The sequence below is a fragment of the Malaclemys terrapin genome, chromosome 4 (genome assembly GCF_027887155.1).
Source record: "Malaclemys terrapin pileata isolate rMalTer1 chromosome 4, rMalTer1.hap1, whole genome shotgun sequence".
NCBI classification, from domain to species: domain Eukaryota; kingdom Metazoa; phylum Chordata; order Testudines; family Emydidae; genus Malaclemys; species Malaclemys terrapin.
In genome coordinates, this window is record NC_071508.1 from 10056077 (window position 1) to 10074980 (window position 18904).

Below are 18904 nucleotides of genomic sequence, written 5' to 3' on the forward strand. Positions count from 1 at the left end.
CTAGGAATTTGTCCTCTCGGTTTAGAGTAGGGGATTTTTCACGGGATTTTCAGGCACTAGGAGTTTGTCTTCTCTCCTCCCTCTGAGCAGAGAGAAGGGGGATGTTTGAAATGAAGACATACCACATTGCAGCATGCCCAGAAAACATCTTGGGGAACAGTACAGCCCTTTCTGTTGCCCTGTCCTGTTGGTGGCCAGCAGGAGTGGAGACAGAAAGCAATACAAATGCCTAGTAAGGCAAACCTGATAGCGTTGCGTGTCTGCTGCACTGGTGAATGCCCTCTCAGTGCTGGGTTACTCGCCTCCCCTGCCCATTTGGGGGCTAATTATTTGTGAATGGTCTGAGATGCCCCTGATTGCCCACCCCTCTCTGGTTTGGGAGCCTGTTCCCTCAGAGCAGCATTTGACAGGGTCTTAGCAGCACATTCCTAGCCTGCGGCAAGCAATGCACACTCCTCTAGGGCCATGAGCGAAGGAAAGAGACCATGTGCTCCATAACTGCTGCTCTCAACATAAAACTCCCATGAGCCAAAGCCTCTTACCAGCAAGGATCTCCCCACACTCCTGAACTGGAGCTGTGAGAGAAGCAGTGACCAGACTTTTAGCCAGTCACAGCACACTGCAGTGGGGCTCGCTGCCAGTGGGAGGACCCAAGGTGGGCTGGTATGGTCCCTGCTGAAGTCCCTACTGTCAGTACCCTGCTAGTTCAACTATGGCTACAGGTGCTGCAGTTACACCAGATTGCAGCATAGACAGGCCCTTCTCCTTTCACAAGTCACTGGTGTTAGTCATGAGAGTGACAATGAATTGGACAGCTGATGAGCCTTGATGCTTGACAGATGGTGCTGTAGTCAACATACTTGTCATTTAACAAGTGGGACTTCTCTAGTTGCAGACAGGCAACTGCTGTGACCAGCCCATCATTACACGCAAGGTGGAAAAACCCATGCCCCTTCCCCTTACAGCCACTTCAAGTCCTTCTTCCTAACACCCCCGCCCCTTTGAGACAAAGGCTTTGGGTTCCAGCTGAGCCCCAGAGGAGTGATGTAGCCAGCTAGCCTGGGAATCCCTGACCAGACTCTGAACTCCCTCACACGAATAGCTCCAGCCAATGAGAAAAGCCAGGAGATGCACCAGAGCCCAGCTCTGAGTAAGGAAAACACTCCCCGTGCCCGCTTTATGTCTCCCTGGCAGGCAATCAACCAGCAAGGGAAGAGGCTGGGCTCAGCTGGTGGTGCCTCATTCAGCATCCCAGGCTACCCCTGCACCAGCTGCTCCCATAATTCACTAGCTGAGTTATAGGGCTGTGAATGGCACAAAGAGCAGCGTTCTCAGCCCCAGACAGAGCATGAACCGCAGCTGAGCGGGAGGGAGGCAGAGCGATTCTCTCTCAGGCAGAGACAATGCCGGGAAGGGAAAGTTGAACACACCCGGTGACATGACTCTTGCCTACCTTACCTCTGCCCCTGCCATGAGCCCAGGTTTATCTCCTAAGCCTCTTGAGACTCCAGGAAGGGGGAACATACTGGCCCCCAACTTGACCCTTCCCCAGCTTCGTATTATCCTTCCCCTGTAAACAATGCCCAGCGCTGCCCCCTGCCGTTGCTTCTGCCAGCAGCAATGTGCTCCACATGCAAATCCGGCTCCCCCGTCCCCTGGAAGCGGTGCCCAGCCGCCCGAGGCCAGCTGAGACTGCTTTAGCGCTGTACAGACAAGCACCAGTGGTTTCCTCACCCTTTATTTTGGAGCACCATCGAACAGCTTGCCTGCAGGGCAGTGCACGGGGCCTGTTGGCCAGGAAGCTACAGCCCAGCTGGTCCCCCTGTGCTAACCAGCAGTTAGTCAGCATCACAGCAACACCTGAGCAGGGCTGTAGCCAGCCACTCGGCAGTGGCTCCAGGCCCTGCAGCTGGGCTCTGGAAATGGCTCTAGTTCGCAGGAGAGTGTTCGGTTGACCAGTAGCTGGGAATTTGATTTTCAAAAGCCGGTCTCCACGTGTGGAAAACGTGATCCAAGGTGGAAGTTGTCTCTCCGTCGCAGCGTTGCTGGTGTCTGCAGGGCTGGTTTGGGCCGGTCAGGTTCGCCACGCAGTGGGAATTTTTTTTTAAAAAGAGTCTTTTCCCAAAAATTGGATGTAAAATCGTTTAAACCATTGTGTGGCAATGCCGGCAAACAGGCAGGGCTTCCTGCTGCGGCTCCCCTTCCCCACAGTGGCCAGAGAGGGGCCGGGGAGAGACGGTGCAAACAAACCCCTCACACGGCCAAGCGGAGCAGTTTCCGTCTCGAGCTGCCCTTGTGCTTCCAAGAGTTACACAATCGCACTGGCTCAGGTTAGCGAGCAGGCCCCAGGGCTGGGCCCAGATCCTACAGGGAGGAGCCTACATAGACCAGACAAGGGCAGAGGTGGGTGCCAGGCTAATGGGTAGGAGACGGGGCTGGGTCCATGTGAGAGGTGGGCGTTGGGATAGTGGGTAGAGTCGGGGCTATGCTCCCAGTTCAGTCCTTGCACCGTTCCCCTCCTCTGCCCCACCCCGTGCGCTTGGAAAGCCCCCGGCAGCGAGCGAGGTGGCTGAGGGGACCAGACAGAGGGCAAAGGGCAGTTGCTGAGCGAGGGAGGAGATGCCCTGCTGGTGCTGACATGGCAGTAGGACGAACTGCAGGCGATGCCTCAGTGCTCGTGTCTCCACTCCGGCTCCACTTGCTGCTGGGTGTGGCTCTCCCCGAGCTGGTTCCCTGCAGAGAGACGCCGGCCGGCTGTGAGAGGGGGACCAGAGCAGCGCCCAGGCAGGCTGGGGGTGGGGAGCAGGGCAGCGTCTGCGTAGGGCACAGGAGGGGGAGAGCAGAGCCCCCTCTCAGCTCCCTCCTTTCTCCGGAAGGAGGTCAGGACTGGTGGCAGGGGCAGGAGCCTGCAGTCGCCCTGAGAGATCCCAAAGAGGTGCGGCAGCGGCATGGACGCTCTACCGAGGCTGCCCACAAGGGGGATTCTGGGAAGTGAACGCCGGGCCAACGCTTGTCTGCTTTGCAATAAAGTACACCTGTGCCCCCCAGCCCCCGCTGCTCCCCCCCCACACAGGCTGAGCCTGTCAGCGGGACACCAGCAGAGGGCATGACTGAGCTACAAGTCATGCCACTGGGTCTCAAAATGCCCTTGCAGCCAGGCCATATCCCACCCCCCGCAGAGCTGGGGAGAGGGCTGCCCTGTTGGACCCAGGCTGGGTGCAAGCTTGTGCTGCTCTCACCTGCTGACTGTGTGCTCAAGTGAAGGGAGCTAAGCTCCTCCAGCAGGATATCCTCTTCCAGGCTCTCTTCAGCGTAGGGGCACCCCGTGTAGCCACCCTTCGCTGTACAGTACCTGAGAAACCTGCAGGTACAACCAAAGGTGTCCATTAGCCCTAGGCACGGCCCTCCTCCTCAGCAACTGAACCGTGCAGGGCAATGCTACCCTTTCTGTCCTAACTACGGGGGCAGAAGGGTGACACCTTGGCTAGGATTTCACCAGGCCCCAGCACTCATCCCTCGCTTACAGAAAGTGCCCTGGGCTCTTTAACGACCACAAGTGGCAAGGGCTTGGAACAGGGTTTAAACGTCTCATTCAAAAGATGGTCCCACCCCCACCCCCACCCAGCATGCTGCTGGGTTACTGGCTCCGTCCTGATCCCAAGAGAAGTGTGTCGCCCCCTCCAGATCTACCAACCTTCCCAGCCCAGTGCAAGTCCCACTCTCTGCTAGTGAACTCAGAGCGGCTCCCACCGCCAGGGGGCCTGGTTGCAGGCTGGCATCTGAGCAGCCACCTAAAGGCCCCTGGCATGGTACGGCAGGTGCCGTGCTAACCCCTGCAAACGGGGTGCTGCGTTGCAGGCCAGAGAAGGGGTCCACTTGCTTTGCGGGACGGGGGAGCCCACTGGGCCCTGGGAAGAGGCAGAGGACAGGGAAGGAGGAGGCTGCAGGATGCAACTTACGTGTTCCAGTGAGGATCCTTGCTGAGTACGGTCGGGTTGCCCACGATTATTAACAGAGCCTTGGCTCTGGTGATGGCTACATTGAACCTCTAAACAGAGAGAGCAGGATGAGGCCGCTCGCCCTGCAGGAAACAGCTCCCTCGCCCCCCCAGGGTGGCAGGAGAGCCAGCCCAGCTCTAGTGCCGGTCCGTAGCCCCAGCACTTTCTGGCTGTCAGTGGGCTAATGGGGAGGGGTGGGGCAGTGTCCGGAATAGGATCTGTGATTCCCTAAGGTGCAGCTCCACGGCTGGGTTTCACTGTGACTGACTAGATTAGCTCTGAGCAGGGCTAGCTGATAGTCTGAGCCCCGTCTACCCCACCGGCACTGCACCTACCGGGAACGCTGTGTCCTGAGAAGGGCCTGGCCCACGTGCAGCTCTGCTACGTTTGGTCACGGGCTTTGCTTCTCGCTTGGCCAGACAACTGCACACAACCGTGTCAGGGGCAGAAGGGCTCTCCGCACACACCCAGCCTCCCCGCCTCCTGCCCAGACAGGAAGGGGTTAAAGGGTGTTCCTTTCCACCGACCACCCCCGCCCCCACAGGAAGTGGTGTGGGGAAGGGCTCTGCTGGGATCAGCGCTGGTCACTGCTGATGAGGCTCAGGTGCGAGGGAGGGTTTGGAGTGAGTGGTTCTGACGAGCCACACGGCTTGCCCTGTCCTGGGCCAGAGCGCGCTGCCCAGGCCAGGCACAGTCTGCTTCAGCTGGCGCAAGTGCTCCAGGCTCTGCCGGACGTTCGGCCCCTTGGCCAAGCAGCTGCAGCTGCCCCAAGGTGAGCAGAGAGCCTGGGGGGCTGGGAGGATTCCTGGCTCCCCGGCAGAGCGAGCTGGTTTGTCTGTGCGGGAGGCCAGGCCTGTGGGGCTGACCTGGGTGCTAGGCAGCCTGGCCCTGTGGGAGCCGGCTCTGCCCGGGGCTTTGGATGCAGGGGGGGGAATGCCGGAGCTGTGCGGTTCTAGTGCCCCTGAGCTGGAGAACGGGCCCTACTGCGAGCACAGCCTCACTTGCCCGCCTGTCCTGGGGCTAGTGGCCCGTGGCCCCTGGAGCAAGGGCAGGCGTGTCTCCCAGGTGCTGTCCCCAGGGCAGGCTGGGGGAAGGGCTGTGTGACTGGGGCCTTGGAGGGCTTTGAGGTTATGGGGCTTGGATTTGCTTCCTGAGGTCATGCAGCTGGTCACTAGCAGAGCCTGGAATGGGACCCAGAGTCCTGGCCCTGCTCTGCCCACTAGCCCACGCTTCCTGTCCACGGCTGCAAAGCAGCTTGGAGCTCATTTTCCACCATGACTCAGCCATGGCCTGTGAAACCAGGGGGAGCGGTGGGGGGCGGGCAGTGAGGGAGATGGACTGGGGATGGCTGGCAGCTCTACATCCCATCTGAGAGCCCGCGACTGCCCTCAGGGCTCCACAGTCTCCTTGGGGCCAGAGAGGCAGCAGGGGCGGGCACCTACCTTGGGGTTCTTGAGGAAGCCCAGTTTGAAATCTTCGTCCATGCTGAGGTACTCGGTGCAGCTGCGCACGGTGGAGATGAGGAGCACACGCCGCTCCTGGCCCTGGAACTCCTCCACAGAGCCCACCTAGCAGAGAGCAGAGGGCAGGAATCTCCATCCTCCGTTGGCAGCCTCCCTCGCACACCCCCGCCTCCCCCGGAGCCGGTCGCACACCCAGCTGTGCGGGGACCCTGCGGGGCAGAGCGTCCCCTCAACCTCCTCCCCTGCTTTTGCGACTCTGGCCGATGCGGGAGCTGGACGGAGCCTGTCTCGCCCCAGCGCTCTGGCTGCAGGGCTCACAAAGGAGATGCAGGGCCCCTCTTCTTCCCAGGGGATGCAGGCTACAGGTGCCCTCTCCGCATGGCCGGAGCATGCTGCCCTGCAAGCCCAAGGGATGGAGGGCCCCAGGCTGGCCTGGTGTCTCCTGGTGGAGAGCTGCCCCCTGGCCCAGCGCCAAGCGAGTCCCACCGCTGAGCTGGGACAGTCTGCCCTCAGGCTGTGTGTGGCTGTTGGCGTAGCTGCCAGGCCATAGCCATTACTCCAGGTGTGGCCAGAGGGATGGGGGGTGGGAGGGACTTACCTTCAGCTCCTTGATGTCTGGGAGCTTCATCAGGTCTCCATCCTTTTTGGTGATGGCTTGTCTGATCTTCTCTACCTGGGGAGGACCGAGGGAGGAGTGGATGTGACTCCCGCCGCCTTCAGGAGCTCCTGGCTCCCAGCCCCGTGCTTGTTCCTCTCACAGCCTGTAGGCCCTTGCGATGGCCGCCATGTCTCGCCCTAACCCTCCTATTTGGTCTCCGCCATCTCACTGAGCTAATGCCCTCGACCCCTCAGCAAAGTGCCAGGCAGGCTTCTGCTCTGTGTCGTTCCCATGCGACTGACCAGAGAACGCCGCTGGGGTTCCCCGGCCCCATCCGGCAGGTCCCTCCGTCTGGGGCAATTCCCCAGGGCTCCTGGCCCCTGCCCCAAGGGGGCTCCCCCACATGGGGCACTGCGCCCTCTGTCCAGATACTCAGCAGAGTGGGGCTTGATGGGGTGCAGCAGGGAGACGGCGTGTGGGGCTGAGGAGCCTGGGATGGGGGAGCTCAGGGCTGGACTGCCGGCCTCTCTGCAGGGCTCGTGGTGCGTGGGGAAGGCAGCCCTGGGGGCCGGGCTGCATCTCACCTGCTTCCTGTAGGGGGAGATGATACCAATCTCCTTGGGGGAGATCCTGGAGCGGCCCCGCTTGCCCTGACTCTGCAGCAGTTTCTTGAGGTAGGTGACCAGGGCTTCGACCTCCAACGTGTTGAAGAACGAGGGGCTGTTACCCTCTCGCTGGTCCTCCCCGGACACTCCGTGGAAGATGATCGGGAAGCCCTGGAGGGAGAGCACCACGGTCAGGGCTGCAGCTAGCCCCATGGCGCTGCCCTGCCCGGGATGGGGGCTAGGCTGGGTGCCTGCTCCCCGCCCCGCCCTCACCTGCGTGGGCAGCTCCTCCCAGGTGCAGTAGGAATAGCTGATGAGGCGGTCGGCACACTCCTGCAGCTCCCCATCGTAGAACTTCTGGTTGGGGATTTCAAGAAGGGCGGCGTGGGACCTGGGGAAGGAGCAGCAACAGCATTTCCAGGGGTGCTCGGCTGCTCCTCAGACTCACCCGCGCTGCCGCAGCCTTGCTTCCCTGAGGCCCCCTCCCACCTCACCAGCAACAGGAGGGGCCCTAGCGACCTCTGCCCTGGGCACAGAGCGGCCATGGCCAGGCTTCCGGGCAGGGAGGGCAGAACCCAGGAATTCAGATTGTTCCATCCAACGCCTCTTGCCCTGGGGTGACTATTAAAGGAGCCCCACGCCAGGCAGGTGGGTATCAGACAGATGGACAGACACGAGCATCCCGGGCTGAGCCAGCAGAACGGGGGCTGGAAGCCTTTGCCGCCGGTAGCCCAGCTCCGACAGCCCTCACGGCTCCTGCACGCCGCAGTGTCAGTCCCGGCAGGGTGGATATGGCACCTGTAGTTCCGCAGTAACTTGGTGACAAACTGAGGGTCGTAGCTCTCGGCTCCCTTTTGGTACAGGGAGTTGTGCTTCATGAGCCTCTCCAGCAGCGAGACCTCTGCAAGAGAGAGTGATGCCCTGGTTACCAGCGACCCCCCGTGGCCTGGGACCGTGCCCCCTACGAGCAGCCCCACAGGGTCCGGCCTGTCGCAGCCTGGCCTGCGCCTCTCTGAGCAGGGGGCAGGAGCTTCAGTGACTCTCCTGGGGGAGACTTTCACCCGCTTATCAGGGAGCGGGCCTCTCTCTGCTCTCCAGAGGTGCCCAGGGTCACTAACGGGCTATTGCAGGGGCTGTGCAAAGCCAGGTGGCCCCAGAGCCCAGACGAGGGGGCAGAGAGCTGGGGGCAAATCAGCGTGTCTGAGAACTCCCCACTCTCCCCCCCGGTGCCTTCGCCCTCTGTTCCACTCACCTAACCCGTGTTCGATGGCCAGTGGGGACCTCAGGATCGGACCCAGCTGCTTGGGATCTCCCGCCAACACCAGCTGCCCCCCATTGGTGTTGGTCTCCCGGTCCATCGGTGTCAGAATTCCTGGGGCAGAGAGATGGCTGAGGTGGCTGGGTGGGGTAGGAGATCCACGCCCAGGCAGGTCACTGACTGATCCCTGCACGGCAAGGAGCCGCCGAAGGGCCCCATCACGGCTGTATCTGCTCCGAGCAGCATGGGGGGGCTCCTCCCGAGCTTACAGCGCAGAGAAGAGGCTGCATCCAGGGCCTGGAATCTGCCGCCAGCAGCAGGCGCTGGCCACCTGTCTGAGCAGGAGTGAGACAGCCGGCTCCGAGGCATGTGGGGCAGGGTGGATGAGGCGATGCCTGGGGGGGTGCAGTGCTCCCATCCCCAGACTCCTACTCACCTGCGATGGCAACCAGGCACTCCGGCTCCACCGCGTGGCCGCACTCGTCGATGAAGACGTGGGAGAAATGGCCGTCAGGGAACTGGGCCGTTACCAGCCTGCGGGGGACAGGGAGAGGCAGTGAACAAGCCTGTACAATGCTGGCTCCCTGCTCTGCCACCTGCATAGCCAGACTGCTGCCCAAAGGCCTCCTGTGGGACCTGTCCATGCTGCTGGCCCCCTCCTGAGCACGGCGATTCCCCCCTCCCGTCCCTGAGCAGGGGTTTCCACGGCCATGCCCAGGGCTGGGCAGGGAGAGTACTCCTCCCCCCGGAGTCTGAGGGGCTGGCCCTCCCCTTTTACAAATGGAGACACCAGAAAGTGTCCAATACATCCAACCTGATGATGTGCCCCCCTCCTGTGCCCTCCGGTCAGCCCCCGCCCACATTTCTCTGTTACGTCCCTTCCCCCGGTAAACGCTGCCCAAAGAATTCCCTTCTCTTCCCCCCGCACAGGCACGTGCCCCCCAATCACATCCCTACTATGGTCCCCCAGCACAGTCGCATTCATCAGAAGTGATTTGGGCCCCCCAGCCCCACCCTGGTGCCGTTTGCCCCGGACCCCTCCTACCGTCCTGCTGTCACCAGGGTGGTGATGATGACCCGGTAGTGCTGCAGCTTCTCCTTGCTTGGGTACACGTGGCACTGCTGGGCATCGTCCCAGTTACAGCAGGGCTACGAACACCAAGAGCATTTAGACAAGGTCTGGGATCGGAGCTGTGTTTCCCTTGGGGAAGTTGGGGGCAGACGCCTCTCCCTCCATAAAGCCCTGAGACAACTGGCAATGGCATGTGCATCTTGGCGGGTGACCTGAGGGTCCTGCAGGGAGGGCAGGGACGCCTATCGACCGTGCAGCCTGGGGAGGTGACTACAGCTGCTGGAACATAGAAGTCCCTTCCCATAAGGAAATGAGAGTTTTGAAAAAAATGTTTGGCATTTTTCAGCTTGAGAGGTCTGCCTGGGAAGCTGTCATCAATTTCACTCTGTGCCTGTCTGTAGAAAGTGAAACTGACAGGAGTCTTCCAGGCGGGCTGTCCTATTTTTCCCAATGGAAAACTGATTTCCACCCCCAATTTCAATTTTCCCATGGAAAATTTGAAGTGTGCTAAAGGGCATCTGCCCTCATAAAATCCTTCAGACAGGAAATTCCTGCCCAGCTCTACGGGCGATGTCTCTTGGGGTGCCAGGGGTGCACACGTACCTTGATTTCCTCCGGCACTTGGTGATAGTCCCTGCTGCTGGCGTTGATCCTATAGATGCTGCCCTTGTCCAGGTGTTTCAGCAGGCGCTGGCAGAGCAGGTCCGAGGCGCTGTTGGAGGGTGCACAGGCCAAGACATGGGAGTCCTTGATGCACGTGACCACCTGAGCGGGAGAGGAAGAGCGTAGCAGCCCAGGCAGGAGGAAATGGATGTGGAGGGGAGAGAGGGGCTGTGGGCCAGCTGCCCAGACCCGGGTGCCAGTGCTTGGCCCCTCTGGCAATTGGACCAGGTGATTGCTCTGGACTGAGATGCCAGGGGACCCCTCACCTGTTTGATGGCCTCCACCACGGTGACGGTCTTGCCGGTCCCTGGTGGCCCGAAGATGATGTATGGTGCCGGCCTGGACATCCCTGTCACGATCTGCTGCACAGCATCGTACTGCTCCTGGTTGGTCTCCAGGCTCCGGTCAAACAGCCTGAGGGGAAATGGAGCCAGGCAGGTGCTGAGGGGAAGGCCAGGCCCTGCTGCGTGTGACCACCCCGCTCCCCACACAGCCATCCCCCCGAGTGCCTCTCCTCTGAGGCCAGGCACTCACTTGAGCCGGCCTCCCTCGTGGAGGAGAGACTCTCTGTACGAGAAGGACGGGAAGAGGATATCGCCCAGGTTCCTCTCCTTGGCTAGCTCCACGGCCCGGTGCTGCACCCGCAGCGGCAGCCGGTTGAAGGTAAAGGTCACATCGAACTTCAGGTTATTCACGAAGCTCGCCAGCAGGCTGAAAAAGGGCGAAGAGGGTTGGACAGAGCACTGGGCACCCCTCCCCGGGCACCGTCCTGCCCAGGCCCACTCTTCCCCCTACTCTGCGTGGTTCCCACCCCCAGCCCTTCTCAGGCTGGCGATCCTGCGCCCCACAGCACAGCACCTCCCCCTCTGCTGCACTCCCCCAGGTAGTCACCCGTCAGCGCTAACAGCAGGAGCTGCTTGGCTTGCATCAGGCAGCTGCCTTGGACCTGGCCTCAGCCCCTCCAGTCTGGTTCCATGCAGACCCCTCGGTGCCACCAGTCAGGGCCCAGCTTCCCCTCCCCCCACCCCGGACACTGGCCCGAGCCCCCCAGGGACCCGGGCGCGACGCACTTGGGGGAAAAGCCCAGCTTGACCCTCTCCAGCTCCACGGCATGCACGTAGCCCTTGTACTGGATGAGCTGGGGCAAGGTGCGCTGCTCGCTTCGGGTGACAAACAGGTGATCGCCCCTCAGCACGGACGGGCGGTTCTCTGCCACGCCGGGGACCTAGGGACAGAGCAGAGAAGGGGCAGTTCAGCAGGGAGCATGCTTGGCTGTGGTCCCCTGGCAGCCAACTGTCCTGCGGACCCCACCCTCCCTGCTGGCAGCCCAGACATGAGAGGAGGGGGCGCGCTGAAGGGACAGGCACGGCCATCAGGCCTTGGCTCTCACCTCCAGGATGAGCAGCCTCTTGTTCTGAGTGTCCTTCACCATCGGGACGTCCTGCATATCATAGCGCCGGATGTCCACCTCCATCTGGAGCTCCTCCAGGTGCAGCAGCAGCTGGAACTTCTCCTGGTAGTTCTCAAACTGAAGCTCGGCCGCCAGGGACTTCCTGCAGGGCCGGTGCCAGCCAGAGGTTATCCTGACCTCGCCGGGCACTGCGGGGCTGGGCTAGCCGGCACAAGAGACGAGGCAGCAAGCTCCAGGCGCCCTGCGGCGTGTCTGGGCCTCGGAGGCAAGGGGCCGGGCAAGCAGTGGCCAGTAAAGGCTGTTGTGTGTCCCTGAGACTTAGTGTCTAGGAGGAGAAACCCCTGCCGGGCCCCAGCGCCAGGAACCCTGAGGCCCTGCTTTCCGGGCAGCTCAGCTAAGGGCAGGTGGGGGCTTCTGGCTAAGGGGGGCTGGGCCCCATGGCTGCGCGGGAGAAGGCGCCCTTCCTTGGGAGGTCAATGAGGCCACCAGTGCAGTGAACCTCCTCCACCCCACCCCCGAGCACTCACCGCAGCTTGCTGCGCTCGGCGTTGACCATGTCCTGCAGGTACTTTGGGTAGTTGTAGAAGCCCAGCGGGATCAGCTGCTTAAGCTCGGGGTGCTGGGAGCTAGGCAGACGAGATGCAGGGTTACTGCAGGGCTCTGTGGGAGTGAGCTCCTCGCCCTGCCCAGCTGGTGGGACAGACTCCAGCATGGGGGCTCAGGCAGGGGGACACTGGGTCTCCACCCCCAGAAGATGGAGAAGTGGCTGGGTCACCTCCCCGGGGTGCAACTACCAGGAACTAAAGGGCTCGTTCATCTAGCACAGAACAAGCACCGATGGCTGAAAGCTGATGCCAAGCAAATTCCAACTGGAAACAAGGCACCACTGGGTAACACAGCCGGTGATCAGCCACTGGACGTGATGAATTCTTCAGCTCTTGACTGGAAGATGCTTTAACCAAACACAAGTTACTGGGCTCAGCCTGGGGGTCCTGGGGCAGAGGCAAGCCTGTGCTATCCAGGGGCTCAGACTAGATGAGCCAACGGTCCCTTTGGCTCTATAAAAGCCCAGTAGGTGCTTTTGCCCTGGCTAGGGAATGGGGTTGGATCCCAGCTGCACAAAGAATCATAGGACTGGAAGGGACCTTGAGAGGTCATCTAGTCCAGTCCCCTGCACTCAAGGCAGGACTAGGTATTATCTAGACCTTCCCTGACAGGTGTTTGTCCAACCTGCTCTTAAAAATCTCTGGTGATGGTGATTCCACAACCTCCCTGGGCAATTGGTTATTCCAGTGCTTAACCACCCTGACAGTTAGGAAGTTTTTCCTAATGTTCAACCTAAACTGCCCTTGCTGCAATTTAAGCCCATTGCTTCTTGTCCTATCCTCAGAGGTTAAGAGAAACAATTTTTCTCCCTCCTCCTTGTAACAAGCTTTTATGTACTTGAAAACTGTTATCATGTCCCCTCTCAGTCTTCTCTTCTCCAGACTAAACAAACCCAATTTTTTCAATCTTCCCTCACAGGTCATGTTTTCTAAACCTTTAATCATTTTTTGTTGTTGTTGTTGTTGCTTTTCTCTGGACTTTTTTCCAATTTGTCCACATCTTTCCTGAAATGTGGCACCCAGAACTGGACACAATACTCCAGTTGAGGCCTTATCTGCGTGGAGTAGAGCAGAATAATTACTTCTCCTGTCTTGCTTACAACACTCCTGCTAATACTTCCCAGAAAGATCTTCACTTTTTTTGCAACAGTCTTACACTGTTGCCTCATATTTAGCTTGTGATCCACTATGAACCCCAGATCCCTTTCCACAGTACTCCTTCCTAGGCAGTCATTTCCCATTTTGTATGTGTGCAACTGATTGTTCCTTCCTAAGTGGAGTACTTTGCATTTGTCCTTATTGAATTTCATCCTATTTACTTCAGACCATTTCTCCAGTTTGTCCAGATCATTTTGAATTTTAATCCTATCCTCCAAAGCACTTGCAACCCCTCCCAGCTTAGTATCGTCCACAAACTTTAGAAGTGTACTCTCTATGCCATTATCTAAATCATTGGTGAAGATATTGAACAGAACCGGACACAGAACCGATCCTTGTGGAACCCCACTCGTTATGCCCTTCCAGCATGACTGTGAACCACTGATAACTACTCTCTGGGAACGGTTTTCCAACCCGTTTTGCACCCGTATCCGTCCCTTCAGCCAATGGTGCTGGGCACAAGCTGCCCGGCCCAACTCTCCCCGTGTACCTGTCGGGAGGGACGCCATCCTCTGTGATGAATGTGACCGTCTTCCTCAGGTTGGCCTGGTAAGGCCTGTATGGTGCAGTGGGCCCCAGCTCCTCAGCCAGCCGGCTGTTGGCTACAGCCGACACGAACCGGCCGATGCTGAAGGGCCCGTCCTGCTCCTTGGTGAACTCGAACAGCACAGTGACAGGATAGTAACCATAGTGCTGAGTCAGGCACCGCGCCTCGATCGAGTAAGAGTCTCCTGCAGTTAAAAGGGATGTGTGAACAGGGAGCTCCCGCTTCCGGGGTCCCCACGTGCTTCCCCACCCTCCCAGGGGGCCTTGGGCATTTCACCCCATGGCAACGTTCTGCCAAGTCTCTGGCACTAACTCAGACGCCCAGGAAGGCGCCTGTCCATGAGTGTCTGTGACTGTGGGGATGGAATGGGAGAATAGCTGCCGTGTTCGCTGGCAGGGCAGAATGTGAGCAGGGCCTGCAGTTCCTCCTTTCGCACCCCTACGCTCCACCCTCGCCCACATACCCAGATGACTTGGCAACTACACCTGCTGTGCTTGCTTCCCCAAAGCTGCGTGCACCAGATGGGGGAGCCAGGACGGTGCAGAGAAAGGGATACAGAGGGCGGACTACACACTGCCCACTATTGTGATGCAGCCACCTCTGGGCTTGAATGCGGCAGCTGTTTCCCAGTCACACAGCTTTGCTGAAGGTCAGTGTGGGACCAGATGTGAAGGAGAACCCTGCTCCTGGGGGAAGCTGGACCCTCTTACCTGGCTGCAACACCCGGGGCTGCTGTCTGGTCACCTTGCTCTCATCGTGGAAGGTGATCTCGCGCTGCTTCCGAAGCGCCCTGTACCCTAGCAGCGTCACTTCCTCTGTGCCGTTGTTCTGAACCCAAATGCTGACTGTTGTGGGCTCGTTGGGCATGATGGGGAAGCGAATGCGCCCGTTCCCCCGGTCGTGCTCAGAGAGAATCTCCACCCCGTGTTTCCCACCGATGAACTCCGCTCTGAGGGCAGAGGGTGCGGGTTGGATGTGCAGGTACAGACCCAGCTGGCCCGCGTCTCTGCCGGCCGGGGCTACCCTAGGAGCCCCTTCCCCCTTGTTACAACAGAGACTCTGGGCAGCAGTCCCTCGGGGTCCTGACCCTGCCAGGGCTCTGAGGCTGGGCCAATGCCCTCAATGCAAAGACTCCTGTCGATTTTCAGAGGCATTTGGCTCAGGCCCGCAGAGGAGCAGGCACTCCTTGTTTAGCCCTCCTGCTTCCTTCCCGCCCACACAGCTGCCCCATCCCACTGGGGTGGAGCCTAGGAATGAGCTGCCAATGTTTAGCCTGTTCTGGGCGATCCCTGTCCAGGAGCTCGTCATCCCCTATTACAGTGAGGGGGGCTCCAGGCTGCACTCCGCTGGGCTTTGGTACCTCTCCTTGGCGCGTCCTCTGTGGGGAGGCTGATCAGTGCCCGCCTGCTGGTTGTCCGTGGGGTGCTCCTCTGGCCTGGGTGTCCAGTACTGATCTCTAAACTTCACTTTCTTTTTCACCTGGGGAAGGAGAGCAATTGTCCGGGTGGGTGGGAGCAGGCAGGGGAGCGGGGGCTTCCAGCCCCTGAGAAGCTGGGGCAGGGAGCAGAGGGGACTCACAAAGCCCCTGGGCTCAGTCGGGCCAGCCCCACTGGAGCACCCTCCAACCCCCGGACCAGCTGATGGTGGCAGGCTCGGCGGCTCACTCCCTCGTATTCACCTTGCAGCCAGGCCCGGCTCAGGGTGGGATGAAGTAGGGGACCACAGGCTGAACCGGAATAGAGTGCGTCTGGGAACCCCCTTTCCAGCAGTGAGAGCTGTAGGTGCATCGGCCTGCCCAGGGACGGGGAGCACCACTGCTTGAGCCACTTCAAGCCAGCCCAGCCCTGGAGCCTGGCCTGCAGGGAACAATCCTACCCGTAGCGAGGGAGACACGGGCCCCAGGGCTCCCCAAGGGCACAGGGATGTTGGGAACAGACCTGGGCAGCCAGGCCCTCGTCTGCCCGGGGAGCCGAGAGGCAGCTGGGGGCCGTGTGGGCAGCACCTACCTTCCCGAAGCGCACAAAGTCTCCCCGCACCTCGGCCCGGCCGCTCTGGCCCAGTGTGAACAGGATGGAGGAGAAGTTGGGCGTCTTCGTATCATTCCTGCAGAAACGACAGAGCGGGAGAGTCTGTGACTACGGGATGCCCAGAGCCTGGGCCCAGGGCGCGTCTCCAGGGAGTGACTGAGCTGACAGGACGCAGCGGGGAAAGGAGCAGGGGCAGGGCGATGCCAGTGTTTGGGGCGAGGGGCATTCCCCCGCTGCTGTGTTAGGAGAGCGATGGGCTAGGGAGAGCCCTGGCGCTGTACCACTGCCACCCGGGAAGCAGCAGGGCAGTGCTCTGCTCTGGGGAGAGGGGTCCCGGCTGCAGCGAGTGGGGGACTCTTCACGGTCTCCAACCAAATCCTGTGCCGCCGCCTGCCGCATGGGCAACTCACGAGCAGCCCCCAAGGCATTGCTCGAATGCAGCATGGGCACCCCGAGCTCTGCCATTCCCTTGCGCTGGCATCTTCCCTGGGGGGCGACTGTCCCCAGCAATTGCAACCCAGGCTGGGCTCACAGTGCCGGGGGTTAGTAGCAGCTGCAAATCCAGCCGCTCCCCCTCCCCAGCGCAGGCCTAGCCTGGGAGCAGGCCCTGCTCCTGCAGCGATGGGCTGGCCAGTGAAGCCAGCTGCACACAAGGAACTCCAGTGGGAAACAAGCCCAGGGCCTGGGGGTCAGGGCTGGTGCTGCGGGGGACGGTGGTAGCCTCAATGTGCTGTGGCCGGGTGAGCCTGGCAGCACTTGGGGCAGACTGTGCCTTAGCCTGGCTAGAGGTTAGAGCAAAGCCTGGGGGGGTCTCTCCCCAGCAATGACACCGATTCACTCTGTGACCATGGGCAAAGGGCATAATCCCTGCCCGGGGGACGGGGTCAGGCCGGATCAGCCAATGTGCACTAGGTGCATTTGCACGGGGGGATCTCAGGGGGTCCCCGACCACTGGGCGGGTCACGTGTATACATGCGCGTGTGCACACACCTTCCAGCCAGGATGGCGGCGGGGGTTGCAGGGGTAGGGCCCTGCTGCCCACATGTTGTGGAGAGAACCAATGGGCTGGAGCAGGGAGTTAGGCCAGTCCCGTTGGACAGGATCCCCTGTGGGGTGAACTCAGTCTCAACAGACCGACCCCCCCCACACACCCAACCCCCAGGGGTAGGACTCCACTCTGGGGACAGGGAAGGTGGGGGCCCCCAATTGCCATAGTGCGCAGGCCGGGGTGGGGGACCATGAGGCTGCTGGCCTGGCAGCTTTGCTCAGTGTTTGCAAAGTCGGGTCTGAAGGGCTGGAGCAAAGGCTGCCGGCCGGTACATGAGGGCCACGGAGGCGCCCTGCTGCCCTGGGCGAGCCGGGGATGGTGCCTGAGCAGAGCTCCCCAGCAGCAGGCCCAACACTTACCTGGAGGGAGCAGGGGAGTGTTTGCCTGGGACAGCAATCACACTTCAACCCGCACTTGCCTGAGCACCCTGGGGCCTGCCTCCGCCTGGCCTTGGTGTGCACCAGACTCTGCTGCCCTGCCGCAGACGCCCCTCTGCCCTGGACAGCGCAGGGCTGTCACTGCACAACAACCAAGAGCTCTCCTGAGCCTGCCGCCCGCCCACGGCACAAGAGGCCTGTGCCCTGACGCCGGAGGCATCCCTTTGTCACTGCAAATGCTAGTGCTAGTCCCACTGGACAGGCCCACGCACACCCCAAAGCCCTGGGGGCTGGGAGGTGTTTGTGTGTCCGCCCCACCCCCTCCCGTTCCAAGGCCCATCTCTACTGCTGCGATGGGTCGAAACCGGCACTGAATCCGAATGGAGCCGGGCCCCCAGCACTACGTGTCTCAGCCTGCTGGCAGGGGAGGAGGCAGAGGAGAGCTGGCAGGGGCTCCTTTCATTCCCAGCCCGTCCCACAGCACTTAGCCCCAGGACCCGGAGTCCTAGACCCAAGGCCAGATGGGCCTGGGGTGAGCATCTGTTCTGGCACCTGTAGAACACTGGCCAAGGAACAGCTGAGTTCATTCCTGCTGGAATAGAGCCCATCTCTCAGGAAAACATCCTCTCCCAGCTCGGGATGGGGAAGTCAGGGTGGTATTTCATTTGCGGGTATGTATTTTTAGCTGCCTTCTGACCGTTTGGCAGACTGGCCCCTGCCAATGATTAACTGGGGCTGTCACGTGCCCAGGGCCAGACTTAGTCGTGCTGGCAGGGGAACACTCCAAAGCAGGGGACCCCTCTTGGCCAGCCCTGCGAAAGGGGAAGCTGGCGGGTCAGCAGTGCAACCATGGGCCAGAGCCTCACCTGTGTCAATGGCTGGAGCTGCGCCGAAGCCAGCGGCACTGGGCTGATCTACCCCAGGTGAGGATCTGGCCCAGTATCTCACCCCAGGACGCAGGGAACCATTCAGCCATGGGCCTGCGCAGAAACACAGCCTAGAAGCCCGGCTTCCCAGGCCAACGCTGCTTCCTGCCACCCAGCCAGGATGGAGGCGCTGACCTCTCCGGCCTGACTTAGCGAGTGATTTGGGTCGGGGTCTGTGCCAGCGCTCCGGCTGCACCCCATCAGCCAGGGGAGAGGCGGGGTGCCCTGGATTTGATCTTAACAGAATGGCAAGCCCCAGCAGGGTGGGGAAGGAATCCACTCAACATCTAGGTGAGTTTCCTTCCTGGTCTGGGGTGACACACACTCTCCTCTCCCTGCTTGGGAGTTTGATGGCTTCCTGACAGCCACAGCCCTGAAGTTAAACTTCCTCCCCCAGCCCTGCCGGCCCCATCCCACCCTGGCCATGCTCCATACAGGGGGGTTTGCAGCTGTCCCCAGCCCCTGTGCGCAGGGTGCTAAGCAGAAATCGGGGCTGGCAGCTCCTCCCAGACTCAGGTAATGTGGCCGAGGAAAGGTGCTCTCCTTAGCAACAGGCCTGGGCAATGGGGTGCTCCTGGGGTGAGGGATCAGCCATCCGCACCCCGCTCCCTCCCTGCAGGGCTTCCTGTTACCTGGTCCTGAACTCCACATTGTAGATGGTCCTCAGTGCCTCCCGGCTGCTCACAGCTTCTCTGCCTGTGTCTTTTAGGAACTGCACAAACTGATCCCCAAACTCCCTCCTCTCCCGAAAGTTGAACTTGGGCATCTCCTCTGGCTCCGCTGCTCGCCCCCAGACCTTCTCCTGTCCTGTCTTGTGGGGCGGCCCGGCTCAGCAGCTCCTGGCCAGTGCCTCTGCTTGTGAAATCTGCCAGCAAAGTGCTTATCAAAGAGGGAGGATGATAGCAAACTCTCAGCAGGCAGAAACGAAAGTGAAAGAGGCTGTGTGCATCCTGGAGCCAGGCCCCTGCCTGGGCTGGGGGTGGGAACAGCCCTGGGCCGGCACCCGGCCTTCTCCCCCAGGTCCTGGGAGCCAGCCCCTCTAGCAGCAGCTGCAAAGGGTGGGGGAGAGCTCAGGAGCCTCCTCTTCAAGGCAGAGTGAATGAGACTCTGAGAAAGTCCCAGGGCTTGGCAGGACTCAGCCCAGAGCC

General features: G+C 60.8%; 1 protein-coding gene across 1 annotated transcript; it reads right to left on the minus strand.

The window, feature by feature from the left end:
• Positions 1 to 1728: 1728 nt before the first annotated feature.
• MOV10 (Mov10 RISC complex RNA helicase) lies at positions 1729 to 18658 on the minus strand. The gene is made up of 22 exons (XM_054026837.1): positions 18389 to 18658; positions 15385 to 15481; positions 14739 to 14857; positions 14089 to 14327; positions 13322 to 13562; positions 11596 to 11694; positions 11048 to 11210; positions 10728 to 10882; positions 10192 to 10368; positions 9924 to 10071; positions 9598 to 9759; positions 8968 to 9071; positions 8359 to 8456; positions 7917 to 8036; positions 7463 to 7565; positions 6938 to 7055; positions 6644 to 6835; positions 6060 to 6134; positions 5441 to 5566; positions 3960 to 4048; positions 3240 to 3361; positions 1729 to 2733 (listed from the first exon to the last, which is right to left on the minus strand). The coding sequence occupies exons 1-22, from the start codon at positions 18520 to 18522 to the stop codon at positions 2669 to 2671; spliced, it is 2946 nt and encodes a 981-aa protein (XP_053882812.1). The 5' UTR covers positions 18523 to 18658; the 3' UTR covers positions 1729 to 2668.
• Positions 18659 to 18904: the final 246 nt, after the last annotated feature.